A 20,803-nucleotide genomic window follows, 5' to 3' on the forward strand; every position below is an offset into this window, starting at 1 on the left:
GCATTTCCGGGTGCTTAGTCTAAAACTCTTAGCACTCTGGGCAGAACTTACTGCCTTCTGATTTTGTAATCCACTATAGGAATTCCTCACCCCTCCACCTCAGAAAAACAAGTTGCTATATTGTCCTAGCTGACTAGAACTGTGTAAATCAGACTGGCCTTGAACTTGTAGTGATCCTAGCATGTGGTAGGATGACAAGGATGGACAAATCATATGGAGCCAGTGCAGTGATTTCATTTGACCTTATATCACCTCCCTCCCTCTTCTCCCTTCCTCCTCCTCCTCCCTACCACTATTAACTGTGTATCAAATCTAAACTCAAGGACACAAGCACGTGCTGTGTTATACCCCCAGCCTCTTTAAAGTTATGACAACTTTAACAAAAGTATTACTTACTAATTATCTTTTTTGGACAGAGTGGAGGTAGGAATCAATTGTCTTTGTTAATGGCTCCCACCATGCATGACATCCATTCATTTCTATGTGAGTGTTACAGGTATGTGTGGGGTAAGACAGTACATGAGCTCTGTCTGGAGGTCAGAGGACAAGTTGTAGGAGTCCATTCTTTCCCCCACCATGGAGGTTCTGATGATCAAACTTAGATCATCAGGCTTGGTGACAAGTACATTTACCCACTGAGTCATCTCCACGGCTGCCAACTAATGCATGAGTATTCAATACTTATATATGGAAACCTGTCCTTAGAATACCTCCATGCTGATCTGGGAAAGATAGTAGCATGTGTTAGCCAGGGCTACATGTAGAGATCCTGTCTTTAAAAACAAAAAACAAACCACAAAACAAAAACGAAAACACAAAAAACCCACAAAACATACACACAAAGGAAGAAACAAACAAAAAACTAAAAAAGAAAACACCACCATGTTTTCTTTAGCAAGATCAAGGAAAAATATGGAAACAGCAGTGTGGTCTATGGATTCCTGGAGGTTCCTGGGAGTCTTGCAGGGCATCTGTGAGATCAGAACCATTTTCACAGAATCCTTACTTTTCTCTACACCATGCTGATACTGGCACTTATGTTACAAAATCAGTGGCAGGTAGAGGTCAAGTGCCTCACAGATGACAGCAGTGCAAACATGCTGGGACACTCCTGAGAATACACTGTGTGCCTTCATTTTCATTTTCACTTCCAAGAAAATCTATGCTTCTCATATTAAAAAAAAAAAGTGAACTGGATTAAGAAAAACAAACCAGTTTCACTTATCATGGCACTTGATAACTTTGTCAAAACTCCTAATTGTAGTGACTCTCAACAATGCATGTTTGTAAGAGCCGGGTGCTACATGAGAAACACGGACAAAGCTGCTGCTACACTGTAAAGCACACTGTCTAGAGGAAACACACTTGCATTAAGGTATGACGTGCCAAGGAACAGGGTTTCTACTCAGAATGACTCCCACTACACTACTGTTATTTAAAATTGAATGTTTGGTAGACATTCTCTTGAAAATGAAAGAAGGGAGTCTGTCTCTTTAAGAAAAACAATTAAAAATAATATTTTCTAACTTAATGATTAAAAGTAAGCTTTAATATGAAATTTTAAATCTTGGAAAACTCTGCAACACCAAGTTTGGTATTTTGGGTACAGTGAAAGACTTCTGATGAGATGAACAGAGATACAGAAGTCAACTTTGAAACATGACACATGGTACGTCTACAACACAGTGAACCAATATTCTCCAATGATGAAGGCAGAATGTTTTAGAACTATGCATACAGGAACAATCCATTCAAAGCACCAACTGGTTGTGACTTTAGTATAATATGCAAAATGTGCCTCCTCTCCCTTTTCATGTCCCTAAGGCTGTGAATTCTTCATACACTTCATACACTTTTCAGAACACATCTGAAAAGACTGAACACAGATGCAGAGAAGAAAATGCCTGCTCTTCTAATTAACTTGTGTTTAACGTTATTTTCATACTAAGTATATGCTCTATACTATAAGCTGATTAATACAGCCCTTTAGTTTCTCAGTTTTGGAGCTGAAGAGATGTTGAGCAGTCAGGCGTACTGGGTTCTCACAGAGTTAGCACCCACACAGAAGCTCACAACCACTTAAAACCCAATTTCAGATCAAACGACTTCCTCTGACCTCCAAGGGCACCAGGCAAGCATGTGGCAAAGAAACATGCAGGTAAACACTCATACACGTAAAATAATTTAAAAATCAAATTAAAAACAAACGTTTCTTGGTTTTGTAAAATGGGTATGGCAGACTGTGTCTGTAATCTCAGTACGTGGGAAGCTGAGGCTTCAGAACCTCTAGTTCAGGTCCAGCCTGAGCTACATGTACCTAAAAAGACTGTCTCAAAACCAAAAATAAAAGAAAAAAATCTGATTATTATTTTCCAACTCTAGTACATACTAAAGGTCTAACTATCCAAACACAAACTGTCTGAAACGCGAGTTCTCGGAGGGGAAAAGAACCTGCATGGAGGTCTAAGAGTCTAAGAACCACTACTTTCATTTACCAGGTATGTTACAGCTTTTAAGACTTAAACTAATGTCTGCTTAAATTATTTGGAGCACAAGATTTAAAAAAAAAAAAATCACAACCAGGCTTTTACCAAGCTTAAAATTAAATAGAAAACAACAACAACAAAAACAGTTCTCATAATAGTCAGCCTTTCCATTTGTGCATTGTTATTAAAACATTTACAAGCTGTTCTGTTGTAATCCCAACATTGAAGCTGAGGCAGGAGAATCAAAAGCTCAAGGCTAGTCTGGGCTACCAGCTAGTGAGTCTGAGACCAGCACTGACTTCACAACTCCTGCCACTAACAGGAAACCAGATGGTCTACTGTTTCCCAGAGTCCTCAGACTCCAGCCCCACTCCCGAGGCCTCAGTGTTCTACCTGTCATCACATCAGGAGCATCAGTGTTGCTGCCACGTTGAATGAGTCTGGCTGCAAAGCTATTCTCATCAAATGATGTCCCATTTACCACAGGGAGGTCTTCAAAGGGGTTTACAGACTGGTCTGAAGACACAGTGATGTACTGGACGGCAAGCCAGAGTGCAGTGCTGCCTTCGTGATCTTTCAGCTCTAAATCTAATCTGAAATAAAGAAGCAATGTGAATGACAGGTACGATTTCCGGCCTCCCTTTGTTGCCAGCAGCTCCACTCTCTCCCTATATGTTCTAAAGGACAAATTTTATTTTATTTAAGGTCTGTAACTATAAAAGGCATTTTAAGAGAATATTTCAGGCTAGGCAGGACAGGCAGTAATCCTATCATTTGGGGAACTCTGAATTTCAGGCCTGCCTGAACTACTTTAATAAGACCTCGTATCAAACAAACAAATGAACAATAGTTTCTAAAAATTTTAGTAAGGAAAGATTTTTCACTCACAATCCCACCCTCACAACCGCTTTGCATTTCTCCAGGCCGCCCTACGTACTGTTTACACTGCAGCAGCTGACTGAACACACACTCGTTCCTGGCCATGATGGACAAGTGTAAAGGAGTCCTGAGGGCAAAACACAGGAAATGAAGTCAAAGAGGAGTCCGTTCAGGAGAGGCAGACACTCACAGCAGGCAGGGATTAGAATCAACAGTCAATTCCATCACTCTGCTTTCCAAAACTATGACCAAGAATCAAAATATGAAAGCAACTTTGCTTCTATGGCCCACGCTCTGTACCCCAAGTCTAACCCCCTCCTGTGGTAAACAGTAGCTTCTGCCACATTTTTATCTCATCTGTCCTCTGCCAATTTGAAAAGACACTTTGCTCTTCGCTGTAATGTTCTATCAACACTGGGGCACATAGCAGCATCAACAAATAACTGGGTCAATTCTTCATCTCCTGTTTAGTACTCAAGTGCCTGAGGGAAGGCTGACACTAGAACACAAGGCCCTGAGCCTGGCCTCTACTGCAGACAGACAGACTGCCCAGGCTTACTACCGTTAAATGGGGGGAAAACAAACAAACACACACAAAAAAACCCCAAAGAATGAACATGAGGACCGATTTGGGAAAATGATTGTGACACAAAGATCCTGGACCATCTTATTTCCACACATTACACACTGCACAGATCCTCTTCCGACTCCTACCTCACAGAAACCTTACTTCCTGGGTGGATTTTCAAAATGATAAACTGCTCTGGTGGTGAGTGATGTCTATGGCCTGCCTGAAGTTGGTGAAGCAAGGAGCTGAACTGCACTTCAGAGCCTCCCACACTTCTGCCTCAAAGATAGGCAATTCCTCCCACAATTCTAAACCACAAGCAGTCCTAAACCAATTCCTTCTGAGAAGATGCAAACGCAACAGAAAGTGGGCTGCAGATGGGTCAGTGGGAAGAGCAGTACTTGCTCTTCCAGGGGACCTGGCTTTGATTCTTAGCACCCAGACAATGGCTCACAGCCACCTGTAACTCCAGTTCCAGGGAATCCTAACACTCTTCAAGTCTCCACAGGCAATGTATGCATGTGATATATTGATATACATGCAAGCAAAACACCCATACACAAAAAATAATAAATAAAAACTTGTAAAAATGTAAAACACAAAACAAAACTCAGAAACATTACCAAATACAAGAAGGGCTGTCCAGTCAAAGTCTGGAGATAAGTTGTTAAAAGTAAAGGTTTTTATAAGGCAGAATTGAGAATTAAAATAAGATTTTTTTTTTCTAACCATTTGACCTCAGAGAGATAAAATCGGTTGACTTGAGGTAGTAGTTTCTCTTCAAACTATCCAAGTGATCCTAAAAATGCTAACAACAACAACAACAAAAAAGTCCATGAGAGCACAGACTACATGACCACTCTGGTTGCTTTCAATATGATATAAATTTCTTAGAAACTCAGATTTACTTTAGCTAGGCTGTAATGTTTTCTCCAAGTGCTTCTAGTCTTAGTCATGACACTACTTTGATTGACAAATAAATGTTTGCAACTTCAATAAACATCAAACTTAATAATGTCAAATACTGTGTATGTTTATTATAGTGCCACCACAAAAATTCTCTCTGGAGTTAGTGCACTCACCTGCCCTTGCTATCCTGCATGTTGGGATTGGCACCAGCCTGCAGGAGGGCCTCCGCAATCTGCGCCATCTCAGACATCACATCTGCTGAGTATTTCTTTGGACTGTACAATGCTACAAGGTGTAATGGGGTCTCCTGGGCTCCTGCTGTGGCAGCATTGACAAGGGCCCCGTTCTTAATGAGGAATGTAGAAGCAAAAAGATCTCCTTAAAAAGAAACAACAGAACACACAATGACATGACAGCAACCAGCCCCTGTGGCTAATACATCCTCAGAAGGCAACAGGGGACAACTGCAGACATAAGGGAAGAACAGCTGGGGCTTCTGAAGCAGTGTCTTGGATGGGGGAAACCCATGACAGTCCACAGAGTTATTCTTTCATTCAAAAGGCTCTCTTTGCCACCTCTGAATTACCCATGATGATTTGCCCTGGTTCCTTCCTTCAAAATGCCTTTACTACCTAACAGTAATAGACTTGGGTGGCAGAGATGGCTGAGTAGCTGCTCTTCCAGAGGACCACAGTTTGAGTTCCAGCATTAACATGGTGGCTCATAACTGCCAGGGATCTGACATTGTCTTATGGATTCTATGGACACTCATACACACACACACACACACACACACACACACACACACACACACACACACTCACACACACTCGGGAGCGGTAGGTAGGAAGGTAGGTAATAGGTGGGTGGGTGGAAGCAGTTATGCTTCTCAGTGGCCTCCAGGTGGCACCAATTAGCTTCTACCTGGGATTCATCCAACAGTCTTTTAAAACTTGGCCTCAAGGCCGGGCAGTGGTGGTGCACGCCTTTAATCCCAGCACTTGGGAGGCAGAGGCAGAGGCAGGCGGATTTCTGAGTTCCAGGCCAGCCTGGTCTACAGAGTGAGTTCCAGGACAGCCAGGGCTATATAGAGAAACCCTGTCTCGAAAAACCAAAAAAACAAACCAAAACAAACAAACCAACAAACACATATATTAAAACTTGGCCTCAAGGCCAGGCAGTTGACACATACACTTTAAATCCGAGCACTTGGGAGGCAGAGGCAGGTAGGTCTCTGAGTTCAAGGCCACCTGGTCTACACAGAGAAACCCTGGCTCAAAAAGACAAAACAAACAAACAAAAAACCCAAACCCAACCAACCAACAACAACAACAAACTGGCCTCACTAAAATACTGGGGAAGAAAATGGATCAACCTCAGTGCTACTGGGTTTCACTTTAACAGACAGGATCTAATTCCAATAAATTCTGATCTCAGATACTAACCTCTTTTCTCAGAGTCCTAGCTCTACTTTTAAAGACAGAAAGATGACACAGGCACAAGAAAACCTGCAGATGGTTAGATTCAGAGGATAAGCATAATAGAAACCATCTTCTATTCATTCTTTTTTCTTTTTCTAATTTTTTTATTAGGTATTTTCTTCATTTACATTTCTGGTACATATGCAGTTAGAGACATGAGCTCTGGGAGTACTGGTTAGTTCATATTGTTGTTCCACCTACAGGGTTGCAGACCCCTTCAGCTCCTTGGGTTCTTTCTCTAGCTTCTTCATTGGGGGCCCTGTGCTCCAAAAGACAATGATGGTCTTTCTCTGTAGCCCAGGCTGTCGTCTAACTGGCAGCACTCTTCTGTCTAGCCTCTCAAGTGGTAAGATTACAGGCAAGAACCACCATTCTCAGCTAACATTTTATTACTTAAACCTTCTTAAAGAATTACCTGACTTTAAATCAAATTTACTTCACTGGTTAGACCCAAACATCAATTCAAAATTTATAATCATGCATTTACCTGTACTTTATACAAAACAAAACAAAAAAAAAAAGGTTCTTTAAGAATTATCGGAATTAAGTTGAATTAAGGGAAGTTCAGTTCAGAGGGTAAGCAGACAGCAGGAAAAAGCAGGGAACTGGAAGCGAGGCCCTAGATAAGGTTCTCAGCATCAAAGAAACAAAGCATTCCACACACTTCAACCTAAACATGGCCAGGATATGGCTCCCAGTCACAGCTGACTGCCTGTCAACTACTGTGAGGGAGTCAGAATCGCCCTACTGCAAACATCCAGTCACTTGCTTTACTCAAGTCACTAACAATGCCAGGAAAATGAGACATTAGTGTGATAATTTTTCCACATAAAAACATTCCTAACCAATGCTAAGCAGTTTTTAAATACACATGCAATGCTTCGTTCAGTTTTATGACAGTTTTAATTAGGGCAAACCATATTTAATAGTCCTTGTTTTAAAATTTACTACAAATAATTGGTCAGGAGAAGCCCATTTAGGAAATCTATTGGTCTATGTGGGTTACTACAATTTTTTTTTGTAGTGAAAAAACTAGAATTGTTATGAAAGGACTCATCACCTTGCTTAGGTCAGATTAATCAAAGGAGATGGTAACACTGCCTTATGTGGGTCTCCTATGGCCTCACAGACCCTAATAACAGCGAATTCTTGTGACAGATGTGTGCACTTGCTCAGTGGAATGCCCACTACCGTGCATCTTGAAGTAGACCTCATTCATATTTTAATGAACCTCTACCACTTGAGACACTAAACAGAGTAGGAAAGAACAATTCCCTATGGGGTAGAAACTTTCCCCAATGAACACAAACCCCAAGCTAAGTGCTGTGTGTGCTTGGAAAAACGCATCTGCTCTCCACAGCGACTTGTTCTAAGGGTTCCCTACCCAGTGATGAGTAAAACTTTCCTCTCTATTAGCCAGCAAGCTCAACCCTCTACATAGTTCAAACAGACATTTTTACTAAAACTTTTGCCCACAAAGGAGAGAGAGCCGCAGCTGCACATCACCAGCATTCAAACAGTACATCCTGCTAAGGGACAGAACTGTGCCTGATAACACAGCAGGGTCATCTGCTGATGGAAATCCATCTTCTAACTTTCATGAATGATGCAACCACAAACACACAAATACCTCTGTGGCTCCTAACATAGAAATTCCCACCTGTATACCACCAAGAATGGCACCAACTATTGTTTTTGAGAAATCTCCATATTGCTGTTTCATAGTGGCTACACAAGTTTACATTCTCAAAAGTAACAATAAACACAGAATTTGGGAGGCAAAGGCAAGCCTCTGTGAGTTCACAGCCAACTGGTCTACATAGTGAGACTCTGTCTAAAAAATTAACACAAAAAAGAAAACAGAATTCCTTTCTCCATGTCCTCACTAGCACCTGGAAGGATTTTAAAAAAGATTTATTTATATCTTTTGATATTTATTTTCCGGAGTCAGTTGTGTCCTCTACCATGGGTCCTGAGAATCACACTCGGATCATCGGGCTTGGCAGGCAGCAAGGGCTTTGATACACTGAATTGTCTCTTGGCCCTGTCATTTATTTTCCTAAAGATAATCATTCGGAACTGGAATGCAGTTCCAAAGAAGTTTTAATGTGTATTTTCCTGGTGGGTGAGGCTGTAGAACACTATTAACATTTTATTTACTATTTGCATATCCTTTTTTGAGACCTGACAATTTAGATTATTTATTGATTGGATGTGTAGGTGTTGAATTTCTGCAGTTCTTTACATCTACTGAGTATCAGCCATCTGCTACATAACCTGAAAGGCACTTTCCTGCTATCTTTTCCCTCTGGTGACTGTTTTCTTTGTTGCCCAAAGCGTCTTCGTTTTGATTTTTGCAGGCTATTTCCTTGCTACTAGAGTACTGTTCAGGAAACCCTCGCCATACCTGTATCTTGAGGAATTTTAGCTCTGCTTCTTTCCTCTAGCACAGTGGTGCTCAACCTTTCTAATGTCACAGCCCTTTAAGACAGTTCCTCGTGTTGTGCTATCCCCAACCACAAAATTATTTCATTACTACTTCTTAACTGTAATTTTGCTATTCTTATGGCTGTTGGCAAGTGCAACAAGCACTCTGAGCCACCGCGCTCTCTCCAGCCCCTCCAGTACATGTTTCTGACAGAGTTCTCAAGATTGGAATGCTATACCTATATGGGCTTATTTCTGAGTCCTTTATTTTATTTTATTCGGTTTTTTGAGACATGGTTTCCCTATGTATCCCTGGCTGTCCTGGAACTCACTCTGTAGACCAGGCTGGTCTTAAACTCAAGAGATCGACCTGCCTCTGCCTCCCAAGTGCTGGGATTAAAGGTGTGCTACACAACAACCGACCATCATCTGGCTGATCTTGATTTTTTGTACTTTGTCAGGTTACATGTCTGCTCTTGGCTCAGCAGTACTTTTTAATTAAAAAAAGAAAGGAAGGAAGGAAGGAACTTGATGTGTTGTGAGAATTCTGGAATTTTGGGTTCTTTAAAAACCCAGTTGACTCTAGCTGCATATGTATCAAAAGATGGCCTAGTCGGCCATCACTGGAAAGAGAGGCCCATTGGACTTGCAAACTTTATATGCCCCAGTACAGGGGAACGCCAGGGCCAAAAGGGGGAGTGGGTGGGTAGGGGAGTGGGGGGGGAGTGGGTATGGGGGACTTTTGGAATAGCATTGGAAATGTAAATGAGGAAAATACCTAATAAAAAAAATTAAAAAAAAAAAAACAGAAATATTAGAAGGAAGTGTTGTTTTAATCCCAGGTGTGGGGCTGTAGGGGCCGCTTCAGACTGTCAGAAGCAGCTGACTATGATTTGTCTCAGGCTCTAGATGGTTTTGCCAGCTGCAAATAGCTTCTGTGATTGTGTGACGTTTGGAATCCTGGGAAGTTTTCAGAGAGTGTATTAATGCTATGGCCCCAAGAGGCAGGATTCAGCGGAGTTGTTTGTGGTTTGTTAGTAATTGTGCTCAAAGAAGAAGAAACAAGAAGAAAGAAATTAGATTCAGATGGATCTCCACCACCCCCTCTCTCCTCCCCCCGCCCCCATCCTTCTTTCCCCCCTCTCTGGAGATAGGGAATAAAAGTTGGGGAGTATAAAGAGTGGGAAAAGAAGAATCCACAAAGTAGCAAAAACTGGCTACACTGATGTGTAAATGTCTGTGTTGGTGAATGTCATGTGTGTGCCTACAGAAGGGTATCAGAACCTCTGGGGCTCGTGTTAAGAGCAGTTGTGTATCGACTTACTGGGAAGCAAGTCCGCTGAAGAACTGCAAGCACGTGCTCGCAAACTACTAAGCCCCCAACAGTTTTTTTTTTTCTGGTTTTGGTTGTATTTTTGTTGTTAAGACAGGATCATCTTTATGTGTCCTGTCTGTCCCAGAACTCATTATACAGACCCCACTGGCTTTGAACTCACAAAAATTGATACCATGCTGGCTCCATAGGTACTTCTTAAAGGTCACCTGCCTACCCTCTCTTCCTTAGGTTGTGGTGGAACTATGGGCAGCCAAACTGACGGAGCCAATAGGTTTCAGTCCCTCTGCCCCAACAATCACAAGTTCTAAGCATACAAACAACGCACAGACTCAAGAACTTTTGGGAATTCCTGGAACTGAGCTTCAAAACTATAAATATAAAAGGTGTACTGCATACAGAGAAAAATGTAACATTTCTTTCTCCTTACCTCTTTGGATCCCTTTATGTAATAAGCTCCAGCCATTCTTGTCTACCATATCCACATCAGCTTTATGACTAACCAGAGTGGTGGCAATACTCTCTAGTCGCCGAGAAAGAGCCAGATCTAACGCAAGATCTCCATTATGATCTGTCTCGTTAAGCTTCCCAGGTAGCTGCACAGAGAAATTTGGAAATCAGAACTAGAGACAGTAGAAAATACAACCTATGCTGATTGTTCCCAACTGACCAACTCCCTTTTTGAAACAGGTCTCAATATGTAGCTAGGCTGGTCTCAAACTCACAGAAATGACCTGTCTCCCAAAAAGGTGTATGCCACCATACCTCTTACACGAGTGCAATTCAATTTCATTCACAGACTGCTACTGGACCTCCTGAGAGCACTTGCTTCCAGCATCATAAAAACAACGGTGATTGGTAAGCCGATGTCAACAATATGGAAGGTAATTAAAGACCACGGTAAAAATGCAGACAGCACTGACGTGGGGAGGGAGGAGAGGGCAGAGATGGGATGACAAACCAGCATACAGAACTTTATGACGAGTTAAAGCTGGGCAATGGTGGCACACACCTTTAATCCCAGTACTCAGGAGGCAGAGCCAGTTTGAGGCCAGCCTGGTTCATACAGTCAGTTCCAGGAAGGCCTGGAGAAACCCTATCTTGAAAAACCAAAAATAAAAAATAAAAGAGCAAAGATTTTCATGAAAGGAGGTTTAACAGAGTACTCTTTAGTAGTTTATGTCTCCTCACACACTAACACCCATGATAAACCATCCTTCCACCTGCATCCCTTTGAAGGCACTGTGGTATGCATAATAGTGTCCCCCACCCTCCCCCCACCACTCCACAGATATTCATGCCTTAATTATCAGATAATATAAGGAGTCAGCTTATGTGGCAAAAAGTACCTTTGCAGATGTGATTATGACAAAGTGCCCTGAGCTAGGAAGAATCCTGGACCAGCACGCAGGGCCCTACCTTATAACAAAATTCATTCTTGAGTGAATCAGAGTGTCAAAGAGTAGGTCATTAAGAGGTGAAATTAGGACTTGACCTGTTACTGCTGGCTTTAAAGATGGAAGCAATGCACCTTTGAAGCTAAGGATTGTGCGAACACTTACAAGCTAAGAATAATACTCAGCTCACAAGAAAATAAAGACCCTGGACCACTAGAGAATTCTGCCAACATCTTATGTGAGCAGGAAACGGATGCTTCTCCACAGCTCCATAAGAGACAACAGCTTACTAATAACCTGCTTTTAGCCTGTGACTTCTGGCTTAGACCTTGAATAGGCAAAACTGTCAAATAATAAACTGATGTGTTTTTGTTGTTCTAAACTGTATTATTTTATGTGCATGAGTGTTTCTCCTACATGTAGTGTGTAGACCACATGTGTGGCTGATGCGTGCAGAGGTCAGAAGAGGGTGTTGGATTCCCTGGAAATGGAGTTACAGTTGGTTGTGAGCTGCCATTTGGGTGTTGAGAACCAAACCTGTGTCCTCTGCAAAAGCAGAGACTAGCCCAGAATGTGTCCTGGTTTATGGAAACTTGTTGGGGACCTGAAGTCAGGCACTGCTATGACAGCCATTTAGAAATGGGAATGTGGCTTTGGATTGGACTAATGGCAAATTCTGATGAGTAGAACAGAAAATGCCCAGAAGTTTCCTGTACATATTAGAAGTACCTTCATAGAATGTCTACTGATGGTGCAGAGAGAACCAGGAAATGTGGATAACATTAAAGTTTGGGGAGAGAGGAAAAAATGGAGATGCTTCTACAATACCTGGGAATCCATTTCAATCAGATAGAGGAAGACCACATCTTCTCTCTCCACTTTGATAGCTTTATGTAATGGGTACTCTGTCTTGGATTTGATCATTTTGTATAACAACTGAGCACTCAGGCTACTGAAGTCCTCCTTTCGCAAGTCATCCTAAGGATTAAAAACAATGAAAAGTGTTAATAACAACTGTCACTTAGTAATAAGCACTAACATGTGTCAAAGACTGAACATTTTCCAATTAATTCCATCTTTGCTTCCTTTGCAGATGAAGAAGACAAAGCCTGCAGAGGCCAGAGAGCTCACACAAGTCTGATTGAGAAAATGGCTGGTCAGGATCTGTATTTAAGAGGCACTTGCCACCACACTCTACCCATCAGAGCACTGCTGGGCCCCAGAAAGTGACAGCTAAATGTCAACTCTGACCTTCAACTGGAACCAAGCCACGTAGGAGTCCCACCCCAAGTTTAGAGTTCTTCCCCTACTAAGCATACAACGATGGCAATTTCAAAACCAATCAGAACTGCGACAACAATTCACAGAGTCACATCATTCTCCACAACTGTTGCTGTATCAGGGAAGGAAGGCTGCTCTATGTCAGCTCTTTAAAGCTAGTTTTCAGCAAGTATAGCAACACATGCCCTCCATTTCATCAATCAAGAGGCTGAGGCAGGATGTTTGCCTAAGTTTCGGGTCAGTCTGAGATACACAGTGAGTTTCAGGTCAGTCTGGGCTACAGGATGAGACCTTATCTCAGTGCAACAAACAACAGCCCCAGTTTTCTAGCAGTATCAGAATTAAATTGAGGGCCTCCTGCATGCGAGGCAAACACTACCACTGAGCTGTATGTCCCACCCTTTACATTCTTCTGAGAAAAGGGTCTGTCTGGTTTAGTTCTTCTCACTGGTCTTGAACTTGTTTTGCAGTTTAGGCAGACCATGGATTCAACATCCTCCTGCCTTAGACCCTGAAGTAATTGGGGTTTCAGGTCTGTGACACTAAGCACACATGGGCCAGTTCTGTTAGAAATCTTTCCTTAGAATTTTAAGGTTTCTCCCATAAAAGTTGTATACAAAAACAATCATAGAAGCTAGTTCATAAAACACTGATTGCTTTATTTATCTATTTATTTAATGTAAAAAAAAAAGAAAAAAGAAAAACAAAACAAACTCAGTTTGTATGCCCTGTGCTTGGGAGAAGACAGGATAATTCCTGGGGCTTCACTGGTGTGCCAACCTCATCTAATCAGTGAAATCTAGGCCAGTGAGAGATACTGCCTCAAAATACAGTGGACAGTACTTGAGTAATCCCACCAGAGGTTGTTCTCTGGCCTCTAGAGCCACATACGTGCTCCTGTACACACATACAAAAGTATAAAATAAACCATAACGAAGAAATGTAAAACCTGTTATTTATGATGGAAACCCAAGAAGTGAAGCAGTGGAGAAAGCTCTGTCATGGGCAGCTGAATGCTGGGTCACAGCTTCTCTAGGACAATGCTGAAGGCAGGTGTTCGTGACATCTGTTCCTGAACCTTAGCCATCTCTGCCTGTTCCACTCTAGACCCTAACAACACTTTCAGAATTGAAAAAGCCTCAAAGATCATCTAACCCAACTGCTTATTTTTCAAGAATACAAACAACAAAGACTAGGTAATGGAGAGGTGACTGTGGAAACAGGGTTTACACTGGGATCTCCAGCTTCAGTGTGAAGGCTTGTCCATACCACACAATCTCTTACTTACCCAGTGACTTGCAATAATTTCTGCACAATAGTTCATCAGCGTGCTGGCATTTAATTCCTCTGCTGTTTGATAGAAGCGAATACAGTTCCTAACATTCACCAGAGACATAACACCCTTCTCACATCTGTAAAAGATTATTTATTAATGATGAACAGTATTAGCAAGGCAAATACATTAATAAGTAAGCCAAAACCAGTGACTGCTATACTAGCTATATCTAGTAAAACTAAGGAGTAAGGCTAAGCACTGTATTTAATAAGGAAGTATGGTTAGGCTACTGCTGTATTTTATGTGTGTATTTTTACTTATTGAAATCAATTTTTATTATTTTATTTAACCTGGTCATATGCATTTCATTTTTAAGATGGGGTATCTCACTATGTAGCCCAGGCTAGCTGTGAAGTCAGGTTCCTCTTGCCTAAGCCTGGCTTACACTGTGCTTTGAAGTCTTGTATTAGACAGTATATTACATCACACTGTCCTGAGCAGATTGCAAATAACCTACCAAAAACCCTATGAAGCTTAAAATTTCAAGAGTTTCAAAAGTAATCACAAGAAACCCATTGATCACATGTATAGGCCATTCTAAAACCAAACACAAAACAGATTGGCTTCAGGTCTTTGGTACTGAATTGTATGGAATATGCCTGCAGATTCCAGACAACTCTATTGTTCTCAAAGTTTAAAATATGAGGGTCTATGCTTAATAAATACCTCCTTAAAAGTACCCCCAAAAGATAAATTTGTATTCTGAATAAATTATAATTCAGAAGGCTGGAGAGGTAGCTCTGAGGTTGAGAGCATTGGCTGCTCTTCCAGAGGACCTAGATTTGGTTCACAGCACTTGCAAACTCACAACCATCTAACTTCAGTTCTAGAGGATCCAGTGCTCTCTTCAGACCTTCATGGGTACTGCATGTACATGGTACACAGATACAGATGTAGCCAAAACACTTGCGCAATAATGATGATGATGATTAAAATAAGTGAGTAAGTTATAATTCAGGGACTAGAAAATAGGACAGTGGCAGAATGTTTGCCTAGGATGGATTTGTATTTGGAAAGCTCTGGGTTCAATCCCTAGTAATCCTGGGGGTGGGGAGGTGGAAGGGTAGGGCTGCATATGTAGACTTAAGAGGCCGCTAAGCAGCTAAGAGTAACTTATCTTCCAAAGGACCTAAGTGTGGTTCCCAGGAACCACAGGACAGGCGGCTCCGCTGCCCATGACTCTAGTTGTAAGGAATTTGATGTCCTCTTTTAGCCTCTCCAAGCACCAACTCCATACACTCACATACACATAAATACAAGTTTTATAAATAAAATAAATATCCAAAATAGCTAAAAGATAGTGAAACAATTATGAATCATATCTAGTATGCAAGAGGCTGTGGATTCAATCCTCAGTATCACACACACACACAAATCAAACCACAGTATACCAAGAGAAAATTGGGCACAAAGTGTATCCCTTGCCTCAATTCCCCCCAAATTATTCATTCATACATTTATTATTATTATTATTGTTATTATTAGAGAGAGAGAGAGCCAAGCAAGCACACGCCACAGTGCACAAAAGTGTGAAGGCTGGAGGAAAACTTTCAAGTCAGTTCTCTTCTTCCAAATTGAGTTTTAGGGCTCAAACTTGGATTATCAGGTTTATGTAGCAAGGATTTTTACCTGCTGAGCAATCTCACCAACCCTTCCACAGCATTTTTAGAAGAAGTTAAAATGAGTATGTAGACACGTTACTGTAAGAATATAAGTTTCGAGGCGCCGGGCGTGGTGGCGCACGCCTTTAATCCCAGCACTCGGGAGGCAGAGGCAGGCGGATTTCTGAGTTCGAGGCCAGCCTGGTCTACAAAGTGAGTTCCAGGACAGCCAGGGCTATACAGAGAAACCCTGTCTCGAAAAACCAAAAAAAAAAAAAAAAAAAAAGAATATAAGTTTCGGGCACTGGTGATGCACCCCTTCGATCCTAGCACTTGGGGAATCAGAGGCAGTTAGATTTCTGTTGAGTTCAAGGCAGCCTGTCTACAGAGAGAAACCCTGTCTTGAAACAAAACAAAACAAAACAAAACAAAACAAAACTGAAACCAACAAGTCTCAGAGTAGGGACACATACCTCAAATCTCAATGTGGCCTCCCTTCCCCCAGCCTGGAACCTGCCTGCTCAAGGGTGGAGCTACCGGCTCATTCGTCCTGCCACGCCCACTGCTGGAACCTGCCTTTGCTGCCTGGAGTCACACACGTGTTCGTCCTGCTACTGGACCCTGAGTTACTTGGCGGGAAATTGGGTTCCCTCCCCCTTCCTTTATAAACTGGGTGTCTGGAAATATTAAATTGAGTCTTGATCAGAGTCTTGTCTTGACTCCATTGTTTCTTCCGCCCCGTCTAGTTTCCTCTCTTTGCAGGGAACTGCCATTTTCAGTTGAACCGTTCGTGTTGTGGACCGCGGGCGGGCCGCAACACTCAATACTTGGGAGGCTGAGGCAAGGAGATTTCCAACAAGAGTTGGAAGAAAACCTGGGCTACAAAAGTAGCATTGGCTATACTGTGTAGCACTAGCTCAAAAACTAAAACAGCATATTCCCAAACCTTTCTGTATCACTGGAGTCTCCAAGTACACTGCATATCACAAGAAAGGGTAACAAAGTTATTGTGACCTGACCACAGCTATGGAATTAAGTGTTCCAGGAGAAAACTGCTATGTGACAAATGAAACTAGTCTTGCTATAACAGTGTCTGTCTTAGCAGCAGGTGGCCCACCTCATAGGACTGCAAGGATTCCAAGTCACATCTGCAGAGCACTTACTTTACACACTTGTACAGACAGTGGCCTGGACTCTGAAAATCATAGTCTTCCTTCTTACTGCCAAGGGATGACTTGAACACAGTTCATTTCCACTCATTTAGACCCCCCGAGTGCCATTTGTCATATGGATAAGACTGTAACTAGTAACTGACATGATTTATACAACAAAAGAATACATGTCTTCTCCCCTTCACCCCCACCCCCTCTCCTGTTCTCTCTGAGACAGGGTTTTTCTCTGTGAAGCCCTGGTTGTCCAGGAACTCATTCTGTAGACCAAGCTGGCTACGACCTCAGAGATCCATCTGCCTCTGACCCCAGGTTGGTGGAATTAATGGCATGCACCAACACTGCCTGGCAAGAACACATAATTTTATTAAGTTCTCACCTCATAGTTTCTATTTGAAAATAGAAAGACAGGCTAGTTATCCTCTGGAGGAAAAATATTGTTATTAATATATTTTTTAAAATTTGATATCCACAAAGCATACAAAAGCACAAAGCAATCTATCTTGTTTTTTGAAACAGGAGCTCACCATATATAACTCTAGTTGGCCTGGCATTCTCTTTGTAGACCAGACTATACTTAAACTCTGAGATTCATCTTTCTCTACCTCCAAGTGCTGGGATTAATGGCATGTGCCACCATGCCCAGCAAAGATTTATTTATTCGTTATTCTTATATGCATGTCTATCTATGTGAGTCCATGTGCTTTCAAAAGCCCCACAAGGCCAGGAAAGGGCATCAGAGCCCCAGAAAATGAAGTCAAAAGTGGCTGTGAGCCTCTGGGAACCAAACCTGAGTCCTCTCCAAGAGCAACAAGGACTTTTCATCTCTGAGCCATATATTTCTAGTCCATACATCTGATTTTTAAAGTATAAACCAGGGACCCTACAAACTTCTGTCTGGTTTTCTTTCATTTTTGTTTTTGCTTTTGCTTTGTTTTGTTTGACAGGGTTTTTCTGTATAGCCCTGGCAGTCCTGGAATTTACTCTGTAGACCAAGCTGACCTTGAACTCACAAGCGATTTGCCTTTCTTTGCCTTCCAAGTGCTGGGATTCAAAGTGTGTGCCACCAATCCCTTTCAGATCGACCCATATATGTGAGATGTGATAACTATTTAAAGAAAAATACACAGATGAACAATGGCTGGGTTGTAGGTGAACCTACTTTTTCTTTATATAATTCTGTTTTCCAAATTGCATATACTATACCCATATTTATAATCAATGAAAATAGTCATTTTAATACATACACTTTTTCAAAGAGAATTTTCTGATATTACAAAAAAAGCCCTTCTGTACCTGGTCTTTGGCTACTATGTGGGCTCTTCTTTCTACCCTTCTCTACTCCTTTTCTTTCACCTTCCAATCCCTAAACACTAGATAAGTGGGAAAAAATAGCGAGGGAAGAAAAGAGATCCTTAAATAAAGTTGGGGGTCATTAGACTACTTTCTTGCTGATTGGGGGCACTGAGTTCCTTGAAGCAAATTTGATCTTTGCAGTTATGATTTCTAATTATTATTTCTCCTCCTCCACTTATTCCTTTTCCTTCTCCTCCTCTGCCTCTTTCTTCTTTGCGTAAGAATACTTAAACTGCCACCAGCATCAACCAACAACTACCAACAAAAAACAAACAACCTACACCACCTCTTGGAGCCCCTAGCATTTATATAATCTCTGAAAACTACCCAGATTTGCAAATGTCACACAAACACAGAAACTATCTGCAGCTGACAAAATCACAGTCAGCTACTGTAGACAGCTGCCGAAGCAGCCCCATATCCCACACCTGGGATTGAAAACATATTCCTATAATATTTCTGTAAAGAAACCAAAATTCCAAAATTGTTACTACACCCTCTTTTTGATCAAATTCATTATTAATATTTCCAAGCCATCAGAACCTCTCTATCACAGAAATCAGGGCATTGACTTCACACAGAACTGCATTGTTTTGCCAGAGCCTGCTGACTTAATATCCTAGATGTGTCATTTCTCTTCCTGACAGCAGTGGGCACTCTGTGACCTTATTAAAAGACAGCATTCACTCCAGTCTTGGTCTCTTCCATACCAGCTCTTTTAAAAAGCCATGAAAAACAACTTAATATCCACAATCAACAGAACAAATTTGAGCATTTGGTAATGTTGATAATCAAGAGGCTTAAGCAATCAATAAAGGATTAATTAAAGGATCCATTATACCATTTACAACTACCTATACCAATCCTAGAACATTAAAGCAATTTCATAAGCAAGTCCGATGACATAGTCAATGAGAAAGCTGAGGATATCTGGGGGTAAAGATATAAACAATCTAATTAAAATTAGTATGAATTCATATTTATGTAATTAAAAACCTCAATAAACAAACAATAATTAACTAGAGGACTTCAATAATAAAGTTAGTTGTGCTAATTATCTAATCCTAAATACCTTGGACCCGTCTATGTTTAAATTAGATATTAAAACAGTTCTCAGGCCCTCATAACTTATAGGTAGTTGGAAAGATTCGGTCTATGGATTCTGTGAGGTTCTGGGGCAATCCTAATGGAAAACCCCCTCACAATAAAAAAAGAGCAAGGAGCTCCTGGTAGCCAAGTCTCTCTTTGATCTCCTGGGGGAGGGCAAACAAGTAACAAATAGACTGAATGAGCAACACATGGTTGAAACCACCCAGGAGAGGGGCCTCTTTTCCCCACACACCCAAGAGAAAAGGAGATGGTGAAGTACTGTAAGACGATTACATCAACCACACTGGTCACCAAGAGACACAGCCACAGCACACAGACAGCATTCTGCTTGGCACCATCTGATAACATTTTGTCTCTTACTGTTCTAAAATGCTAACTTCAGAGAGGAACAAAGAAAATGCACTATAAAAACATATCATGCTAGCTCCTTGGGACCTAAAAAAGCAGCTAGCTTCAATGAAGTAAGCCCTTATTGATACTAGCTACAAAACCTACTGAACCAAAAAGTACTGAATTTAAGTACTAAAGTGCTTCCAAAAGGGAGTGTTGACCAAAATGTAGTATAATGAAAGGCAAGGTCAAGAATCTGGAGGCTGGATTCTATTCGTCCATCTCTATTGGTTAATTTACACCATCACATACTCTGAGGTAACAAACAGTAGAAGATAGTGAGAACAAACAGCACTGGCAAAATGGAGCTTACCAGTAACACAAAGCTACAGAGAAAGCAGCTTCTCCTACACCACCTTTAAAGAACCCCAGCAGTTATCACATGGCAGAAGCTGCTTTCCCAGAGCTTGGCACAAGTAAGCTTTGCCACCACCTTGCAGGGACTTGAATGCATCTGCTGTGACTTGCCTCTCCCTAAGGAGCTGGAGCTGAAAGCGATTGGCCAGTTTCATCAATTCAGTCAGGAACACATCATCCTCTCTGAACTCTAACTCATCCGTATAGATCCAGCGAAGCATTGTCATTGTCACCTCAGGATTCGCATCTAGTTAGAGAAAGAAAGTAGATGACACACTTAGGCCTTCTAGAAGTAACCCTAAAATCTGTGGTTAGAAAAGTAAATTATGGTACACCTAACTCAAGGAAATACAAGGTAACAGGGTCCCAGACCTTAACATGACTAATGCCATGATGGAAGTGCCATTTAGGCCTTGGAACCTAGCATGTAAGCAGCAACACACCTGCCAAAACAAAAACAAAGACCTACAGTTCTGGTAAAGTCCATGAATGTATTAACCTTGCTTTCTGACTTCTGTAACTCTGCTTCTAACTATTCTTGCTAACTGAGGTTATGTCAACCCAGGATATGTTTTTTATATTTAAACTCCCACTCTGAGAAAGGCTTGGAACTGCATTCAGGTCCCAAACACCCAGTAAAATTGTAGGTTAGCTGATCTTCTCTGGTAGATACTTCCTAACAATACAGCCATTGAAAATGGTAACAGTCGAAGCTAGAAAGAT

At 41.5% G+C, this 20,803-nt stretch overlaps 1 protein-coding gene across 1 annotated transcript in view; it reads right to left on the reverse strand.

Moving 5' to 3' along the window:
- Ankfy1 (ankyrin repeat and FYVE domain containing 1) overlaps nt 1-20,803 on the reverse strand; it is a 77,080-nt gene that overhangs the window by 26,178 nt on the left and 30,099 nt on the right. The window contains exons 4-10 of the mRNA XM_021175577.2: nt 20,192-20,327; nt 14,050-14,173; nt 12,309-12,458; nt 10,514-10,679; nt 5,016-5,220; nt 3,424-3,492; nt 2,880-3,079 (exon numbers count right to left, since the gene is read on the reverse strand). Coding sequence (XP_021031236.1) covers nt 2,880-3,079; nt 3,424-3,492; nt 5,016-5,220; nt 10,514-10,679; nt 12,309-12,458; nt 14,050-14,173; nt 20,192-20,327 — 1,050 coding nt within the window. The remainder of the gene's footprint in view (nt 1-2,879; nt 3,080-3,423; nt 3,493-5,015; nt 5,221-10,513; nt 10,680-12,308; nt 12,459-14,049; nt 14,174-20,191; nt 20,328-20,803) is intronic.

The sequence above is a fragment of the Mus caroli genome, unplaced genomic scaffold (genome assembly GCF_978045245.1).
Source record: "Mus caroli unplaced genomic scaffold, Mus_caroli_1 scaffold_13, whole genome shotgun sequence".
NCBI lineage: Eukaryota > Metazoa > Chordata > Mammalia > Rodentia > Muridae > Mus > Mus caroli.